The sequence below is a fragment of the Equus asinus genome, chromosome 5, assembly GCF_041296235.1.
Source record: "Equus asinus isolate D_3611 breed Donkey chromosome 5, EquAss-T2T_v2, whole genome shotgun sequence".
Taxonomy (NCBI): domain Eukaryota; kingdom Metazoa; phylum Chordata; class Mammalia; order Perissodactyla; family Equidae; genus Equus; species Equus asinus.
In genome coordinates this window covers 60581286-60597560 of record NC_091794.1, presented here as the reverse complement: position 1 = coordinate 60597560, position 16275 = coordinate 60581286, and the positions used below count along the sequence as shown (strand labels likewise).

The 16275-nt window shown below is 45.9% G+C and overlaps 2 protein-coding genes across 15 annotated transcripts in view; both read left to right on the top strand.

The window, feature by feature from the left end:
- Window positions 1-9901, top strand: part of LOC139045273 (protein phosphatase 1L-like) — a 231728-nt gene extending 221827 nt beyond the window's left edge. Inside the window, exons 2-4 of one of the 2 annotated variants that reach the window (XR_011503319.1) lie at window positions 6289-6410; window positions 6821-8558; window positions 9758-9901. Coding sequence is in view for 1 of the 2 variants with exons in the window: in XM_070509633.1 (XP_070365734.1) it covers window positions 6289-6410; window positions 6821-6830 (132 nt within the window). In the remaining variant the exon portion in view is untranslated. Of the gene's footprint in view, window positions 1-6288; window positions 6411-6820; window positions 9008-9757 lie in introns of those variants that run through there. The other variant, XM_070509633.1, reaches the window with a different exon arrangement.
- Window positions 9902-14761: 4860 nt separating this feature from the next.
- The window catches only part of LOC123275672 (ral guanine nucleotide dissociation stimulator-like), a 46164-nt gene continuing 44650 nt past the window's right edge, over window positions 14762-16275 (top strand). For 11 of the 13 annotated variants that reach the window (XR_011503317.1, XR_011503314.1, XR_011503315.1 and 8 more), the window contains exon 1: window positions 14762-15496. Coding sequence is in view for 8 of the 13 variants with exons in the window: in XM_070509626.1 (XP_070365727.1) it covers window positions 15264-15496 (233 nt within the window). In the remaining 5 variants the exon portion in view is untranslated. The remainder of the gene's footprint in view (window positions 15497-16275) is intronic. The other 2 variants (XR_011503318.1, XM_070509627.1) reach the window with 2 other exon arrangements.

Genomic DNA, 16275 nt, shown 5'->3' with positions numbered 1-16275 from the left:
CTGTGTTGTGACAGTCTCTCCTTGGCTATTACTGGGCAGGAAGAGGAAGTCTTCTTCCTGTTGGGCTCTGCAATGGTTAATACATGTGAGAGCTCTCCTTTCTGGCCTCTCAACTCTATTTTCAGTGAGGTTTCTGTTTATTGATTTTCACACTGCTATTGCTGATCGAGCATATTCTTGACTAATAACTGTGAAATCTTTTAGGTTACCTTCATTTCAAATTAGAATAAAACCCCAATACCATGAGCAAAGCTTGTTGATAAAATTATTGCTAATAGCTGTATATTGACTTTCAGATATTGGTGAAATATTTGAGTCACACAAATGTTAAAGCTCATGAAACAAGCATGATGAAGTCCATGAGTGAGGTAGGAATTGCAAAAATTTAATACATTTTTAAGCCTTTATTTGTGACTATCACATAGCCTAATGTTACAGAATTACTCAATGTGGGGAAAAAAGAAGCCCATTTTCATTATCTTTCCTCAAAGACAAGACACTAGTTAAAAATGATATTAAAAGCACATTTTCATGTAGCTACAATTTTTTTTCTGGGGATGAGACCTTTTAAGATGTACCTTAGCAATTGTATCTCAATAAAGCTGAAAAAAATTTTTGCCTTGTCACAAACTTGTACATGATGTTGAAAGAAATGAAAAAGCAGCTACTTATGGTGTTTCTGATATGATACATCATGAAGTATATTTGCTAAAATAGTTAATCTAAATATAATTAATTCCTTAAACCTTGTTTCTAAATTATAGGAAATAAATGGAATTAAGAAGAAATCATTAAGTAAATCCAGAAGCAGGACAAGCTATAAGACAACTGTCATTCGTTCATAAGAAATTGATGGCACAAAATAAAAAAGTTGAAGCAAGTTGAGAGTCAAAAAGTGACTAAGAAGATATAACAACCAAATTCAACGAGTGAAATTAAATTGTATCATATATCTAAAAATATTTATGAAGCCATTGTTGGAAAAACTCAGAGCATAAATATACTATCCAGGCATGAAGTATCATGGAATCTATACGTGAATTACAAGTGATTTAAAATAAATAAAAGAGATACAGAGAAAAAGAGAGAGAGGATTTCAACAATATCCAAAAAGTAAGTTTAAATCTCTACTCACACACAAAAAAACAAATACTGTACTTTGTAAATAATAACACAAACTAGGGACAAATTTTATTTTACAGCCAGTCATAATCGATATGTTTCTGGAACCACTCGTTGACAGTCAAGGGGATTCTAATCTGCTACTTGCTCTAAAGAGCCCTTAACATTTTATATCAGGAAAGGTGCATTATTCAATGTGTGTAAAATAAAAGGCATGTCTTCGTAGTTAAAAATTCAGAGATTATCTGTCTATTTTGAAAACGAACCACATCCTTCTTGGGCCACATTTCTTGATTCATATTGTAAGGATGAGTTTTAATGAGGCAGCAGGCGTATGAGAAACACTAGAAGTAAAAGATCTAATGAGGATAACAATCCAAACTCAATTCAGGAAATGTTCGGAAAGCATCTTCCCTGAGCTATGAACCCTTTTACTTTGTGAGATTATTTGAATCAGTCTACTTGACCACAAACAATGAAATCTTTCAAGTCCAAGTGTGGAAAAAAAGAGAAATCTTTGTCAAGTTCATTTACTATTAGAGAATTAGGACAAACAACCTGGTGGCAGCCACTTCAGAGCTGACCAAAATCTAATGTGGTTCTCCACACCCCTCTGGAGAAAGTGGGTATTATGTAGAATGTTGCCATCTTGTGCGTGCTATGAGATCCGGCAATGCTGAGAAATAATTTTCCTTTAAAAAATCTGACTAAAAACAACTTTTGTAATTTATATTTGATAATAAAAATTTTCCGCTTTTAGATTTAATTCTTAATCTCAGAAGCTTATTCTTTTTAGCAATGTTTGCCATTGATCTAGGCTTGGACGCGGAATTAATTTTAATATACACCCATTTCATTTGGTAAAAACGTATACTTGCAGCATCTCTAAATCATCCAAATATAAAATTAATTATAAATATTAAATACATTATATTTAAATGCATATAACCATTTTTCAAACACCTTATTTACTTTTAAAGTTGTTGACATCTTACTTTTTCAAATAAATTTTATCTAACTTTATCTTCTTCAAATATTCAAGTACGTCAAATAATTTTGTTATGCTAGCTTAATTTTACCTTGTTTTCCATTTCATTTTTAACATATTCAGTTTACCTGTATAAGTGTTCTAGTATTAGAAAGTCAAAGAAATTGGCAAGTCAGGATGCTTTCAAAGGGAAATTTAGTATTACTATCATCGATGGCAGTGATACTGTGAAGTATTAGAAATAACATACTAAATATTTGCAGATAGGGTGGCTATATAGAATGAGTCTTGAGTGAAGTGTGATGCTTTAGTCATACACTTTATTGTATTTGCTCATCTCTCAGAGGTATTCACTAAAACTGGGGCGCTAATCATGTGAAGAAATGCGCATTCTCCGTGCTTTAGAATTTCATTCCCTGTGTACCAAGTACAAAAACCTGTAGTTTTCTCAAGAAACTTTACCTTCAAACTCTCTACATAAAAGAGCATTATGAATATTTTTATCAGCTGTATTTCAACATTAAGTAAATAACTCAAATAAAGATTGGCTTGGCATGTAACTGGTTTTAAGTGTGTCTAGTGGAAATTAGAAAGGTCTTTTTCTTTAAATGATAGATTTGTGATCACTGACTTAGCCTCCGTATCTGTCATTGGTCTGTTCAGTTGTCTGTTTCCTCCTGAGTGAGACTGGGTAGGTTGTTGCTAGGAACTTACTCAGTCTGCTGGGTCACCCAGTGTGTTAGTGAGCAAGAGGATGGAGGGTCTCTATGATCTTATTTCTGAAGCATCGATTGTGAGGCCTCCTCTTTCACTTCTCATTTACTTTACTTGATTGTTCTCTCTTTTCTTCTGTCAGGCGTTCTGTCTTCTAAGGGTTGGTCAATTTTATTTTTTCAAAACACTGACTCCTCCTTTTCATCTTTTGTCTTTCTCCTCTATTTCCTTTCTTCTGTTCTCACCTTTGTGACTTCCATCCTTCTGTTAGCTTTGGATTCAGTTTTCCCTTTTCCTAGTTCTGTGTGTTGTCACTTAGGTTGTCAATTTGAGGTCCTTCTTCTTTAAGACATTACAAGTTGATCACTGCAAACTTCCCTCAGTATTATTTTTGCTGCATCCCATAATTTTGGTGTGTTTTTAATTCTTTTTGTTTGTCTTGAGCTATTTTTTAATTTCTCTCTTGATTTCCTCTTTGACCTAATGTCTGTGTAAGAGGCTGCTGTTTAATTTCCATCTCTCAGGAATGATGCAGGTTTCTTCCCGATATTGATTTCTAGTCTCACGCCATTGTGTTCAGGACAGATGCTTGGTATGATTTCAATCGTCTTAATTTTGTTAAGATTTGTTTTGTGACCTCAAACGTGATCCCTTCTGGAAAATACTCTGTGTGCTCTTGAGAAGAAGGTGTATTCTGCTGCTCTTCAATAAAATGTTCTTAGTATTTAATGTCATTTATTTCTACCGTGTCCTTCTTTTCCGTCTGGATGTTCTATCCATTGTTGAAAGTTGGGTCTTGAATTTGCCGACTTTCAACTTGTATAATCTAGTGTTCAGAATACATAAATATCTCTTAGAACTCAATAATAAAAGACAAATAAAACAATTAAAATAGGCAAATGGTTGAAATAGACATTTCTCCAGAAGATATGCAGATAGCCAATAAGCACAAGAGAGATGCTCGATGTCATTCATGATTAGGGAAAGGGAAATTCAAACCACAATGTGCTACTGTTTCAAACTCAATGTGTAGGCTGTATTCAACATAAAGGAAAATCCCAAGTGTTGGTAAAGATGAGGAAGAAGGGGAGCCCTCATACATCACTGGTGGGAACGTAAAATGATGCAGCCACTGTAGAGCACAGCTTTGCATTTCTTAACATCTTCAAGCAATCATTGCCTTTGAGTTGGACAGTCCATTGTGAGGCATCTCCAATGAACATGGAAAACATATGTTCGCAGGAAAATCTGTCCATGGACATTCAAAGCAGCATTATTCACAGTAGCCCAAAAATGAAATAAACCCAATTTTCCACCAAATTATGAACACATAAAGCAAATGTGGCATATTGATACTATGGGATATAACACAGCCCTAAGAAGGAAGAAAGCACTGCTACGTGCTAGGCCCTGGATGATCCTTTAAAAAGTGTGCTAATTGAAGTGGTACACAAAGCCACAGATTCTATGATTCCATTTGAATGAAATGCCCAGAATAGCAAATCTGCAGGGAGAGGAAACAGATAAGGTCTTTCTGTGGACTTGGGTTAGGGCAAAGCACAGAGACAGCGAGGCTGGGTTTCTTTGCAAGGTATTAAAAATGTTCTGGACTTAGATAGTAGTGATAGCCACACAACATTCTCATTGTCCTAAACGTCACTGACTTGTGTACTTTCAAGTACTTAAAATGGTGTATTTTATGTTGAGCAGATTTTCTTCAGTGAAAATTTGAAATGAGGGTAATTCATGCAGCTATTAGGGGTAAGGCACGGTGTAGCCCTGAGAGTAAACATCTGATTAGGGTCTAGTAGCAAGTACGAAAATCACACAAGCTACAGTCGGAGATCCAGTCCATAGTCATGGTCTCCACCTTGAAAAGACCAGCCAAGAAAATAGCTCAGTGGTCTTGGGGGCCCTGGGAATCTGTTCAGAGATCTCAGTAATACTGGGCAGTATTCTCACCTCTTGGACCCTCTGGTGTAGGTAGGTTTGAACTTGTCAGTTGTTGATGTACATGCAGGTGGTAGACCATGGGAGGGCCCCGACCCCTCCTTCCTTGGCCAGTAGAGATAGTCTGAGGCCAGGTGGTTTCCTAAAACCATTTGGCAGAGACTTAGGCGACTGTCCTACAAGGAGTAGAATAGAGTCTCATGGAGCTGCTGTCCGTGTTGGGTTCTGTTTGTGCACACTTCTGGGTGGCCTCAATTACCTGCTTTTCTGTGGCTAGGGCCACTCCCCTATGCCAGTCCAGTCATCCTAGTAGAACAGACATATCTCTTTGGGTCGGTGGTAGCCTGTCAGGGCAGGAAACTCAGGGACTCCTGGTCTGTGGGGTACAGCTCTAGGGGCAGGTCCGTGGAGACAATGATGGACTGCAGAACATCGCCTGCGGAAAGCTGATCAGAGGATGTGGGGGAGAGCGGGGTACCAGGGAGCGCCTTGTGACGTGCGCCCACAGGAAGACCCGAAAGTAGATGTTCCTGCTATGAAATATTCACCAGCTCTTGGGGGTCAAACCAGTGATTGGTGCCCATCCACTGGCTCCCTGTGCTCTACAATTCCAGGTGGTGCAACCAAAGGGTGTGTGGGCTAAGAGCTGCTTGTGCCCGGGCACAGAATCACCAAGGTGGCCTCAAAGGCTCCCCCAAAACGACTCCTCAAAAAACAGTTGGGGCAGAAATTGGGTGGAGCATTTTTAAGGGAAGCTTGCAGCAAAGATGTTGTTCGATGGAGTTGGCTAAATTTGAGTATCTCATCAGGGCAGGCACTTCAGCTGGGGTACCGGTGATTGGAGGCCATGTGACAGGCCCACCAGTTTCTGAGTCCCGATGCTGGGCAGCCCGCTCAGCCCACTGGACTGATGAAGTGGTGCTTACGAAGCCTCTTGCTGGCCTTGTGGAAAGCAGGGCAGTGTGGTGGGAGAAGTCGTGATAGTGTCAGAGGGAGTCATGGCGGAGATTGCGGTGTGGAAGGGGGAGAACTAGAGGCAGGTGCAGTGGATGTGTGACCAACAATGGTCAGGAAGGGAAACCCGGGTGTACCCGGGGCCAGCAGGGGGCCAGCAGAGTCATGTGTCAAAACCAGACGGTGGGCCCCAAGAGGAGCCTCTTAACACTAAGCCCCACCTCACCAAACTGAGTCTTGACTTCATTAGATTTTCGACTCTCCCAGAAACAGAATCTTAAACCAGTGGATTAGGAATCCCCCAATCAGCACTAGGTAGGTATTCCACATCATAGACTGCTGCTGTCCCCTGAGGAAAGTAACCTTGCAATAACCGAGCGATCTTCCCGCCTGCTGTGACTTCTTTTTCTTCTCCCTTTTGCCTTTCAAAGTCTTTCATTCTGTACAGCTCCTTGGAGCTGCTTTCTATCTGCTAGATTGGATGCCTCCGGACGCAGGAATTGGTGAATAAAGCAATGAAGTTCTTTAGACTTACACAGTTGTATTTTCTTTCTTAACAGCTTGGTGGCAGCAGCGGGATTCGAAGGAGACTTCTCATGGCTTCGGGGATGAGAAACACAAGCATTGGTAGCCATGAAGCCTTTGGATTCTCCGTCTTTTTTGCTGTCTCTGAGGGCTGTGGGTAAGTGTCTCGTGCATCTCAGCTCCACTCTCCTTGCATTGAGCTCCTGATCTAAGTGACTTTCCAGGCCCAGGTTAACGGGCCAGTGTAGTTTGACAGGATGCTCTAGCAGAGCATCTGTCTCAGCCCTGGGTTAGTCCACAGTGCCAGTCAAAGTGGTAGCAGGCAGCTTGAGCTGGCATATGGTTCCCTGAGACACTGAGTCTCTAGCCCTTGGTTAGTCCACAGTCCCAAATTTGGTGGGGTCCGCTGATTCTGCCTGCAGTGCCGACTGTTAGGGTCTGCTGGTTCCGTGCGTAGTTCTGGCCAGGGGAGAGGGTGGCACAGGCGTGTGCTACATCCACACCCAGTCCTTGAAAACTTCCCACATGCATTTGACACGCATTTTTCTCTCCCTTGACTGGATGCAGATGTCGATGAGTTCTGAGGAAATGCTGAAGGCACAGTGTGGAGGAATTCTGGGACCCTGCGTGACTACTTGGAAGAGTGCTGTCCCCTCCACCTGAACAACCACCCGGCACTACCAGAAATGAGAGGCGTCCTGTGATCGTGGATTGGAAGGCTCCTTGTTGTTAAGATGTCAGCTTCCTCCAAAGAGATGAAGCAATTAAATGCAGTCCTTATCAAAATCCCAATGACATTTTGTGCTGAAAGACACCCATCCTAAAGTTCATATGGAATCTCAAGTATGCCCAGATGTCTAAAATAGTCTTGAAAGGAAGTACTAAGTTGGAGGACTCTCTTTTTACTGATGTAAAACTTGCTGCAAACCTACAGTATCAAAACAGCATTGTAATGGCATAAAGACAGACACATAGAGCATCGGAACAGAATAGAGAGCCCAGAAATAAGGTGGCCAAGGTTGTTCAACGTGGAAAAGACAGTCTTTTCAACCAGTGATTCCTGAAAAAGTGGATATTTTCATGCAAAATCTAAACTTGGATTCTGACCTCACACCAGATATAAAACTTAATTCTCAATGGATCAAGACCCAAATGTAAGAACTGAAACACTTTGAGGAAAACATGGGACAAACGTTTCACAATAGGACTTGGCAGTGATTTCATGGATATGACACTCAAGGCATGGGCAATAAAAAACAGAGTACACACACCAAAATTCATGAATATTAAAACCTTTTCTGCCTCTGAAGACAACATCAACAGAGTAAAAACACAACCCGTGCAGCATGGGAGCCCATATTTGCAAATGATCTATCTGACAAGGGCTGAATCCCCAGAATAGACATAGAACTTCTCAACTCAAGAACAAAAAAACAAACAACCCAAATCAAAAATGAGCAAAGTACTTGAATAGACTTTTCCTCCAAGAAGATACGCAAATGGTCAACAAGCATATAAAAAGATGCTTAATGTGACTAATCACTGGGGAAATGTAAGTCAAAATCTCAATGAGACACCACCTCACATCCATGTGACGGCACCCCCAAAAGACAGACAGTGAAGAAAGGCATGCTGGCAAAGATGTGGAGATATTGGACCCACGTACACTGTGGCTGGAATGTGAACTGGTATAGCTGCTGTGGAAATCAGCATGGCATTTCATTAAAACAATTAAAAATAGAATCACTAAATGACCCAACAATTCTACTACAGGATATATACACCTCAGAGCTGAAAAGTTGGTCTCAAAGACATATTTGAACACCCATGTTCACGGCATCATTGTTCATGATCGCTGAAACGTGGAACAACCCAAGGATCCATCCAGGGATGAATGGAGAAGCAGCATGGGCATATATATATATAGAATTGCATGTTATTCATCCTTAAAAACTAAGGATATTCTGAGATATGAGACAACATGGATGAACCTTTAGGAAATTATGCTAAATGAAATCAACCAGTCCCAAAAATACTGGGCTTGTGTGACTCCACTTATATGGCATTCCTGAAATGGTGAGATTCAGAGAGACGGACAGCGGATGCTGTTGGCCAGGGGTGGGAGCAGGGGAAGGGGAGTGACCGATGAGTGGGGACAGAGCTTCAGTTCTGTAGGGTGACAAGAGTTCTGAAGATGGATTGTGGTGATGGCTGCACCACCATACGACTGTGGTCAACACACTGAAGATGCGCTTAAGGAAGTTAATGTGCTTAATGACGTGTACACAGAAAAATGGTCAAGACGGTAAGTTTTACATTATGTGCATTTTAAGCCAATAAAAATAGATTTTCTGTTAAAAGTGCAAATACAAAGAAATGAGCAGAGGATGATTTAGTGTTTCCATTCGTGCTCTTCCATTCTGACCCTGGTGTTTGTCTCAGCCCTTGTACCTGAGGCAACTTTGATCAGACAAATGTTTTCATTCTGGGCCTAAGAGAACCTTGAAATCAGAATTATACAAAACTCTGCAAAATTTTTGTGACCATGTATTTTTCAGAGAAAACATAGTAAGACATTTTTAATATTAAATTTAAGTTTGTTTTATATCAGTTTCAGGTCTACATCAGAATGATTCAATATGTGTGTATATTGTGAAATGATCACTATAAGAAGTCTGGTTGACGTCTATCATCAAGAGTTACAAATGTGTTTCTTGTGATGAGAACTTCTAAGATTTACGCTATTAGCAACTTTCAAAATGCAATATAGTAGTATTAATACCTTGACTGCTATAAAATAAGCACCATAAAACAATTCCAGTGTATCCATTTTGTTATTAATTCACTGAATCTATTTTTTCTCAGAATCAATTAATTGTTATGCAAATGACTGAATTGCTTTTAATCTACATCATAATGTACTGACTACAGGTTCTGACATTTTAAGTTTTGTTTAGGTGTTATTCTTTCTAGCAAGTAAACTTTCCTGAATCTTATCAGTCATATCAAAATATATTCGGATGTATTTCTTCTTCCATCAATATTTAGTCACTGATAAAGTTGACCGTGTGCCATTTTAACCATTATCAGTTTTGTGTGCTGAGGGTGATTTTACCCAGTAATAGACACCGTGTAGGTTCGAAGTCTCCTTGGAGGATAAGCAGTGGGGGGAGGTCAAAGCATGGTACTTGTTTCATTTGCAGAGGGTCCATTTTGACTTTGCTTTTACAAAACGTGTTCTTTGTCCATTTGGGAATCTGAGGCCCAGAAAGTTGGAGGGACTGACCCAGACCTCAGGAGGGGGTCAGAATCCAGAGGATCAGGCAGGGCTCTGGCTTCCTCAGCCAAGGCTCAACCCCTTCCCTTCGGGTTTTCTTTGGAAACAGGGACCTCATGGTCCTAGGGGAGCCCTGCCCACCCCTGTACACGTGGGGTCATCTTCCTATTCGCATCCAATCATGCACAGGCACACTCACACCGATTTCTCCTGTGTGGACCATGCAGGGACCCCAGGAAAGAGCAGACACCAGGGAAGTGACAAGAGGCCAAGGAGAAGGCAGTTGGAGGCAGCTCTGCCATGAACAGTAGCATCCATCCTCCTGGCTACATGCCCAGAAGGCCCAAGACAGACCGAAGACTCCCTGAGGTTTCTAGGTGTGTACCTGTTCCAAGGGCATCCCTGGCCCAGCCTGGAGGGCACAGGACTGGGGAGCTGGAGTCCACTTCTGTGGGCACCTGCTACTCTGATGAGCCGTTCTCCTCTTGTGTAGACATTGGGTAGAGGAGAGAAGACCTTGGTGTCCTCCTGTGTAAAGTGGAGTGCGTCCAGCGGGTGACTCCCTGGGTTCCATATGATGCTCACGAAGGGTCTGTGGCCCTTGGTTCTCCATCGATGACGCCCTGTGCTCTGAGCACCTGAGAAAATGCTTTCCCACCTGCTGGAGATCCTTTAGAACTGAGAGAGGCTTGGGGGTTCGGGTGGATGAGAACTTGGGATAAGGAAGAACATGCCAGAGCAGTGTGTACTAAGGCCAGAGTCCAGGGACAAGACCAGTCCTTGTTGGACTCCCGAGGTCCTCACTTGGCTGGAGAGGAGAATCATTGCCTTGGTTGAGATCAGGATGCCTCCTGAGAAAAAAGGACACCCAAGTGGAGGGACAGAAAGATGAGGGAGAGGGAGGCTCCTGAGGTTCCTCCCACGGCCTGGAAGCCTGCAGGTCTGCTCCTTTACCCCTGGGACAGTGGGGAGCCTCTGCCTTGAGGACACCCAAAGAAACTTCCTGTGTGGTGGCTTCTGCCAGGGCTGCAGGGCTGGTGCTGGCCACCAGGGGGCAGGCAGCCTGCAGCGTCAGTGGTGCCCAATGAGGTTGGGTTCTCACTGTTGTCACTTCTATTGGGATGTAATTGCCACACAGCACTGCCTAAGTTAACATTGCTGTGTGGTACATTTCAAAATTGCTAAGAACCAAGAAGCTAAACTTCTCATCACAAGCAAACACTTACTTTTCTGTTTTCGGTGACGGATGTTAAGTGAACTGGTGGTGTCATTGCGCAGGCTGTGTGCATCCAGTCCCTGTGCTGACTTCTTAAACTTACACGGCGCCCACTCAGCCTGCCTCAGCTGCTGGAGCAGCGAATAGCCGTGCAGAGGCCTTTCCGGCTGTCCCCCGCCTCAGAGAACTCACTCCTCCTGGTACTAGCGTTCCTCTCCACAGTCTGACTTGGTGAAGAGCAGGAGGAGGGGACACGAGTTTCACAATTCTTCACTCAGCGACTGTGCACCGAGCACTCACCCTGTGCCAGGTGCTCAGGTGGGTCTAAGTGCAGGGCTGACAGTGACTGAGTGGTCCCTGCCGGTCAGGAGCTCACACTCTGGAGGGGACAAGGACAAAAGCACGAAAGCAAAGACATGAGAGGGGAAAGAGCCAGCGCTGAGGGGACATTCAGGGGCCTGTGAGGGAGGGCCGGGGGTCACCGGGTAGGGGTCTGAAAGGCCTCACTGGGGTGACATTTCCTGGGACCAGAATGACAAGAGGGAGCCAGCCCTGCACAAGTCTGGGAGCGGCGTGTCAGGGAGAAGGCACCCCTGCTGTAGACACTCATGGGCAGAAGGGGGTTTGGCCAGAGGATGTGAGAAAGGTGGCCAGTGTGGCTGGAGGGAGCCTGGGGGGAGAGAGGAGGCGGAGGAGGGCAGGGCCAGATCCTGGGGCCTGAAATCACGGTTCCAGTGCCTTGCATCTGTAAATGGCAAATGCCTCATATCTCACAATTTTTGTGGTTGAGGAATCAGACATAGATTAGCTTGGTTCTTCTGCTCGAGATGCCTCAAGGCCGCGGCCGCGGCCTCAAGTGATGCTCGACTGGCAGAGAATTTCCTCTCAGGTTCACTCAAAGGAGTCGAGGTGCACTTTGGACTCAGAGCATGGGTTCCTTTCTGTCTGTTGGCCTGGGTGCTGCCTCGGTTCTCTCCCATGTGGGCCTCTGTGTATGGCAGCTCAAAACGTGTGTGCTTGATTCCACAGCTCAGGGACAGGAGAGAGAGAGAGACACGGGAAAGAGAGAGAGAGACGGAACTTAAGAGAGGGAATAAGAAAGAAGTGAGAGACTTTCTGTGTTTAAAATTTAGACATGACACTCGTCCACATTGGCTGTGTTCTATTGGCGAGAGCCAGTCACTAAGCACTCAGTGGTCACACAGGAATCTGTGAGGGATGTGTGTACCACGGGTGGGGATCTCTGGGAGCCATGGTGAAGGCTGCCCACCTCACAGATCAAGATGAGGCTCTTGGGTCTCTTTCTAAACAGAAGAGGAAACAATGGAGAGGTTTGAATCCAGAGGATGACAGTGTCTGGATTTCATTCATCAACCCTCTCCTTGTGCTGACATTGAAATGAGGCCAAGAGAGGAAGTGCCTGTTGCAATAGCGCATTGCTGAACCCAGGCCTGGTTTGAGTGGTGTTCATGCTACATCCCTTCTCGTAATTCTTCCATCTCTTTGTTTGTGCATTACTTGCACTTGACACCACCTCACAGGTGGTATGGATATTATTTCATATACACCTGATGATGTCCCTAGCAAGTAGATTCTAGGCGGATTCCCCTTGGGCAGGTTTGGAGACTGGGGAGGCCCTGAGAGGCACAATGAGTTTTCCAGGACAGACAACTGGTAAGATAAAGGAGGTCTGAATTCTGCTCTGCCTCCTCAAAGCTGGGACCCTCATCACATTCCCAGGGAGCTGTGGCTGGGGCTGTGGAAGCTCCTCATGTAGAGTTAAGAAGAAGACATGGGGGTGGTTTGGGTAGGTCCGATTACAGGAAGCAGCCCAGGTAATGGAATCTTGAAAAAGTGACCTCACTTCCTTGGCGATAGACCCCAACAGATTTAGAACTCTGGTAACCAGGCAGTTAATTCTAGAGACAGACCCCTAGCCAGTTCATTTGACTGGAGACACTGCAGAGTACAACATGTTTACTTGTTGTGTACCAGTTTTCAGAGGCTCTAGGCTCAGGAAAGCCCAGAGTGTGAGACTGTTGTGTTGTTGTGGACATCGGATCAAGCCTCATGGCCAATTTGGCAGGAGGTACCCAAAGGTAATGTGGGGCAGCCCAGGGCAGCCCACTGTAGGGCAGGACACAACTCGGATCCCACCTGAGCAGCCCCATAGCCCTTGCACCTTGTGTGAGGGTTTGTGTGTGAGTGTCAGGGTGTGTGTGTACGCGTGGGCGCTGTGCGGGAAGGCAGCAGGTGAGGAGTGGGTCCCTCCTGGGCAGGAGGAGAGTGTTATGTGCTGTCAGCCCGGTGAGTCTGTCATATTCATACCCCGGGGCTTGGCTGGCAGCCTGAGCAGCTGGGTGCTGGGATCAAGCTCCTCTGCCCTTGTGTTAGTCCTGAGCCGTAGAAGTTTCATCTAGTTCCCTCCCTGGTCAGATGTCTGTGCAGACGTCCCTCTGTGCCTGAATTAGGGAACAGAATTCCTCATGGGGGTGTCCCCCTGTGGCGATGTGCAGGCAGGCCCCTGATGCCTCCTGGCCCGTCTGCCGGGCACTGTGTTTCCAGAACTCCACGCAGGAGATCTTTGAAGAGCTACATGATGGGTTCGACTTCTCTCCCTCCCTAGTCAAGGGGCAGGAGCAGCAGGCCGCCAGCAGCATCCTGTGCTGGTCTGAGGTGAGAGCAGGAGCAGAGGGTCTCCCCGCTCACCACCCCAAGATGTTCAGGTTGGGCCTGGAACCCAGGTCCGAATCTGAGCACACCCCTGGTGCCCTCACAGGGCTTTCCCACTGAGTGTCCTACGGCCTTGCTCCCAAAGGAGTCTGGGCCTCCTCTCCTCCCCAGCCAGCTGAGGGCTCGGGTGGAAAGACACTCTCCACATGTTTCTTGGAATCGTAGAGGAAAGGTTTACTGTTGTTGTCACTTCTCACGAGGCCATGAGGACCTTAGCATTTTGCTCCTGTTTTGATTGATGTAACTTCCCGGCTGGGAAGCTGTAGCACTCAGCGCCACTGTCCTTGCAGACCTGCTCCAAGCCTCACAAATCATCACACTTGCTAGGCTGATTACACACAAAGAGCATGGGCGTGGATTACAGGATTCTATACATTTCTCTGCACCTTGTCATCTCACAAAACACTTCGAATCAGAGCAGTTTGTTACGTGCTGTAAAACTGGTGAGTCTGTGATATTCATACCCCAGGCTGGCAACCTGAGCAGGTGGGTGCTGGGGATCAAGCTCCTCTGCCCTTGTGTTAATCCCCAGCCTTAGAAGTTTCATCTAGTTCCCTCCCTGGTCAGATGTCTGTGCAGATGTCCATCTGTGCCTGAACTAGGGAACAGAAATTCTCATGGGGGTGTCCCCCTATGGCGATGTCCAGCAGGCTCCTGATGCCTCCTGGCCCGTCTGCCGGGCATTGTCTTTCCAGAACTCCACTCAGGAGATGTTTGAAGAGTTATGTGTTGGGTTTGACTTCTCTCCCTCCCTAGTCAAGGGGCAGGAGCAGCAGGCCACCAGCAGCATCCTGTGCCGGTCTGAGGTGAGAGCAGGAGCAGAAGGTCTTTACCCCCACCCCCCCAAGATGTTCAGCGTGGGCCTGGAACCCAGGCCTGAATCTGAGCACACCCCTGGGGCCCTCACAGGGCTTTCCCACTGGGTGTCCTACGGCCTTGCTCCTGAAGGAGTCTGGGCCTCCTCTCCTCCCGAGCCAGCTGTGGGGTAGGGTGGAAAGACACTCTTCACGTTTCTTGGAGCCATAGAGGAAATGTTTAATGTTGTTATCACTTTTCACGAGGCCATGAGGACCTTAGCATTTTGCTCCTGTTTTGACTGATGTAACTACCCGGCTGTGAAGCGGTGTAGCACTCAGGCCACTTTACTTGCAGACCTTCTCCAAGCCTCACGAGTCATCACACTTGCTAGGCTGATTTACACATAAAGAGGATGGCGGTGGGATTACAGGATCCTATACATTTCTCTGCTGCTTGTCATTGCACAGAACACATCAACTCATTGTAGGCCGCTCAGGTCAGGAGCTGAGGCCTTAAGTGACTTCATCATATTCCACAGAGGAGGACATTTTGCACAGTGATTCAGCCTTTCGATGCTGTTGGACCTTGACATGACCCAATTCTGTTGCCATTTGAGCCAACACTGCAGGGCACATTTTAAGCGTGTCCGAATAGACTCTAAGTTTTCCAGGTCTGCCATGACATAGAACCGCAGATTGGCGGAAGGTCACTAATCATCTCTTTGCTCCTGTCTGTGGTGGGGATGTTCATTGATGACTCCCTGGGATAATGCTCTTACCTCAGGCTCTTAATGCACAGAGGTACAATTGTTCCTCAGGTCACAGAATGCCTTGAAGGTACTGAGTGTTTGTCATTCCCCTAAAAATCAAATTGTACTTTTAAGTCCAAAACCATTTTCAAGGCGGGCTCTCGTCCCTCTTGCACAACTTCCTGAGGTGCTGGGAGGTTCTGGTCTGAGCTCCAGACCCTGATGCCCCTGGTGGTTCATGGTGACTCCACTGACTCTGTGTCCCTCCTTGTCCACGTGGTATGCCAAGGAACCCACCCTGTCCGTGGCTGAGGCCCGCACGATGCGGACCCTCGAGGCAGGCGCAGTGCAGAAGGTGGTAGGCTGCCTGCAACCATCTTTCCACGGCAGATCCATCTCCGTCACCACCTTCCCGTGTGTGTACCAGGCCTTCTACCCGACCCCACAGGTCCTGGACCAGCTGCTCCAGAGGTGAGTGCCCACCCCTCCACAGCACAGCAGGGAGTCTCCTACCTAATAAACGTGTGCCTTGGGAACGTCCCCACACCTCTCTGAGCGTCACCTTGCTCATCCAAATAGTGGGGTGGTAAGAGGATGAACCTCACAGGGTCACTGAAGGAAATCACAGGAGAAACCATGGCAGGCACTTGCTTGGTGCCAGACTCCACAGAAGGGGCTGCTGCTCCTGCTGCGTGTCCTCACGCTTATAGCTTCAGTCCCCAGTGAGGAGACTCCCTGCCTCTCCCCTCGCTGGCCTGTGGCCTTCCTGAGTGTGGAAAAGTACATGAAAGCAAACTGTTTTCCTATTGGCAAGACAATTTAGCGAGTCCATCTAGCTGATCCTGGTCCTTGTCTTCGGTGCGGCCAGAGCAGTGGTCTCTGTGGGCAGCAGAGGAGACGCAGGCCCACTCAGAATTCTGGGAAGGCTCTGGATGGGGTTCATTCATTCAATACTATATGTTAAGCTCCTACTACACTCGTACCCTTTCCTACACACTAAGGGTGTCCACTGAAGGAAGCAGACACTCTCCCTGGGGCTCAATTCTAGCCTGAGAGCTAGAAGCTCACTTCTGGGCATCATGAGTATTCATGCCCAGAGGACGTTAGATGTCACACCCTCTTGGCCTCCTCTAGATATGGACGCATCCTCTCATAGTCAGACCACGATGACAGACTTCAAGGACCAACTAAGACCATGAGTGGTGTTGGGTCCAGAGGGAGGGCCTCCTGTGTCCACAGAAGGGGCTAGG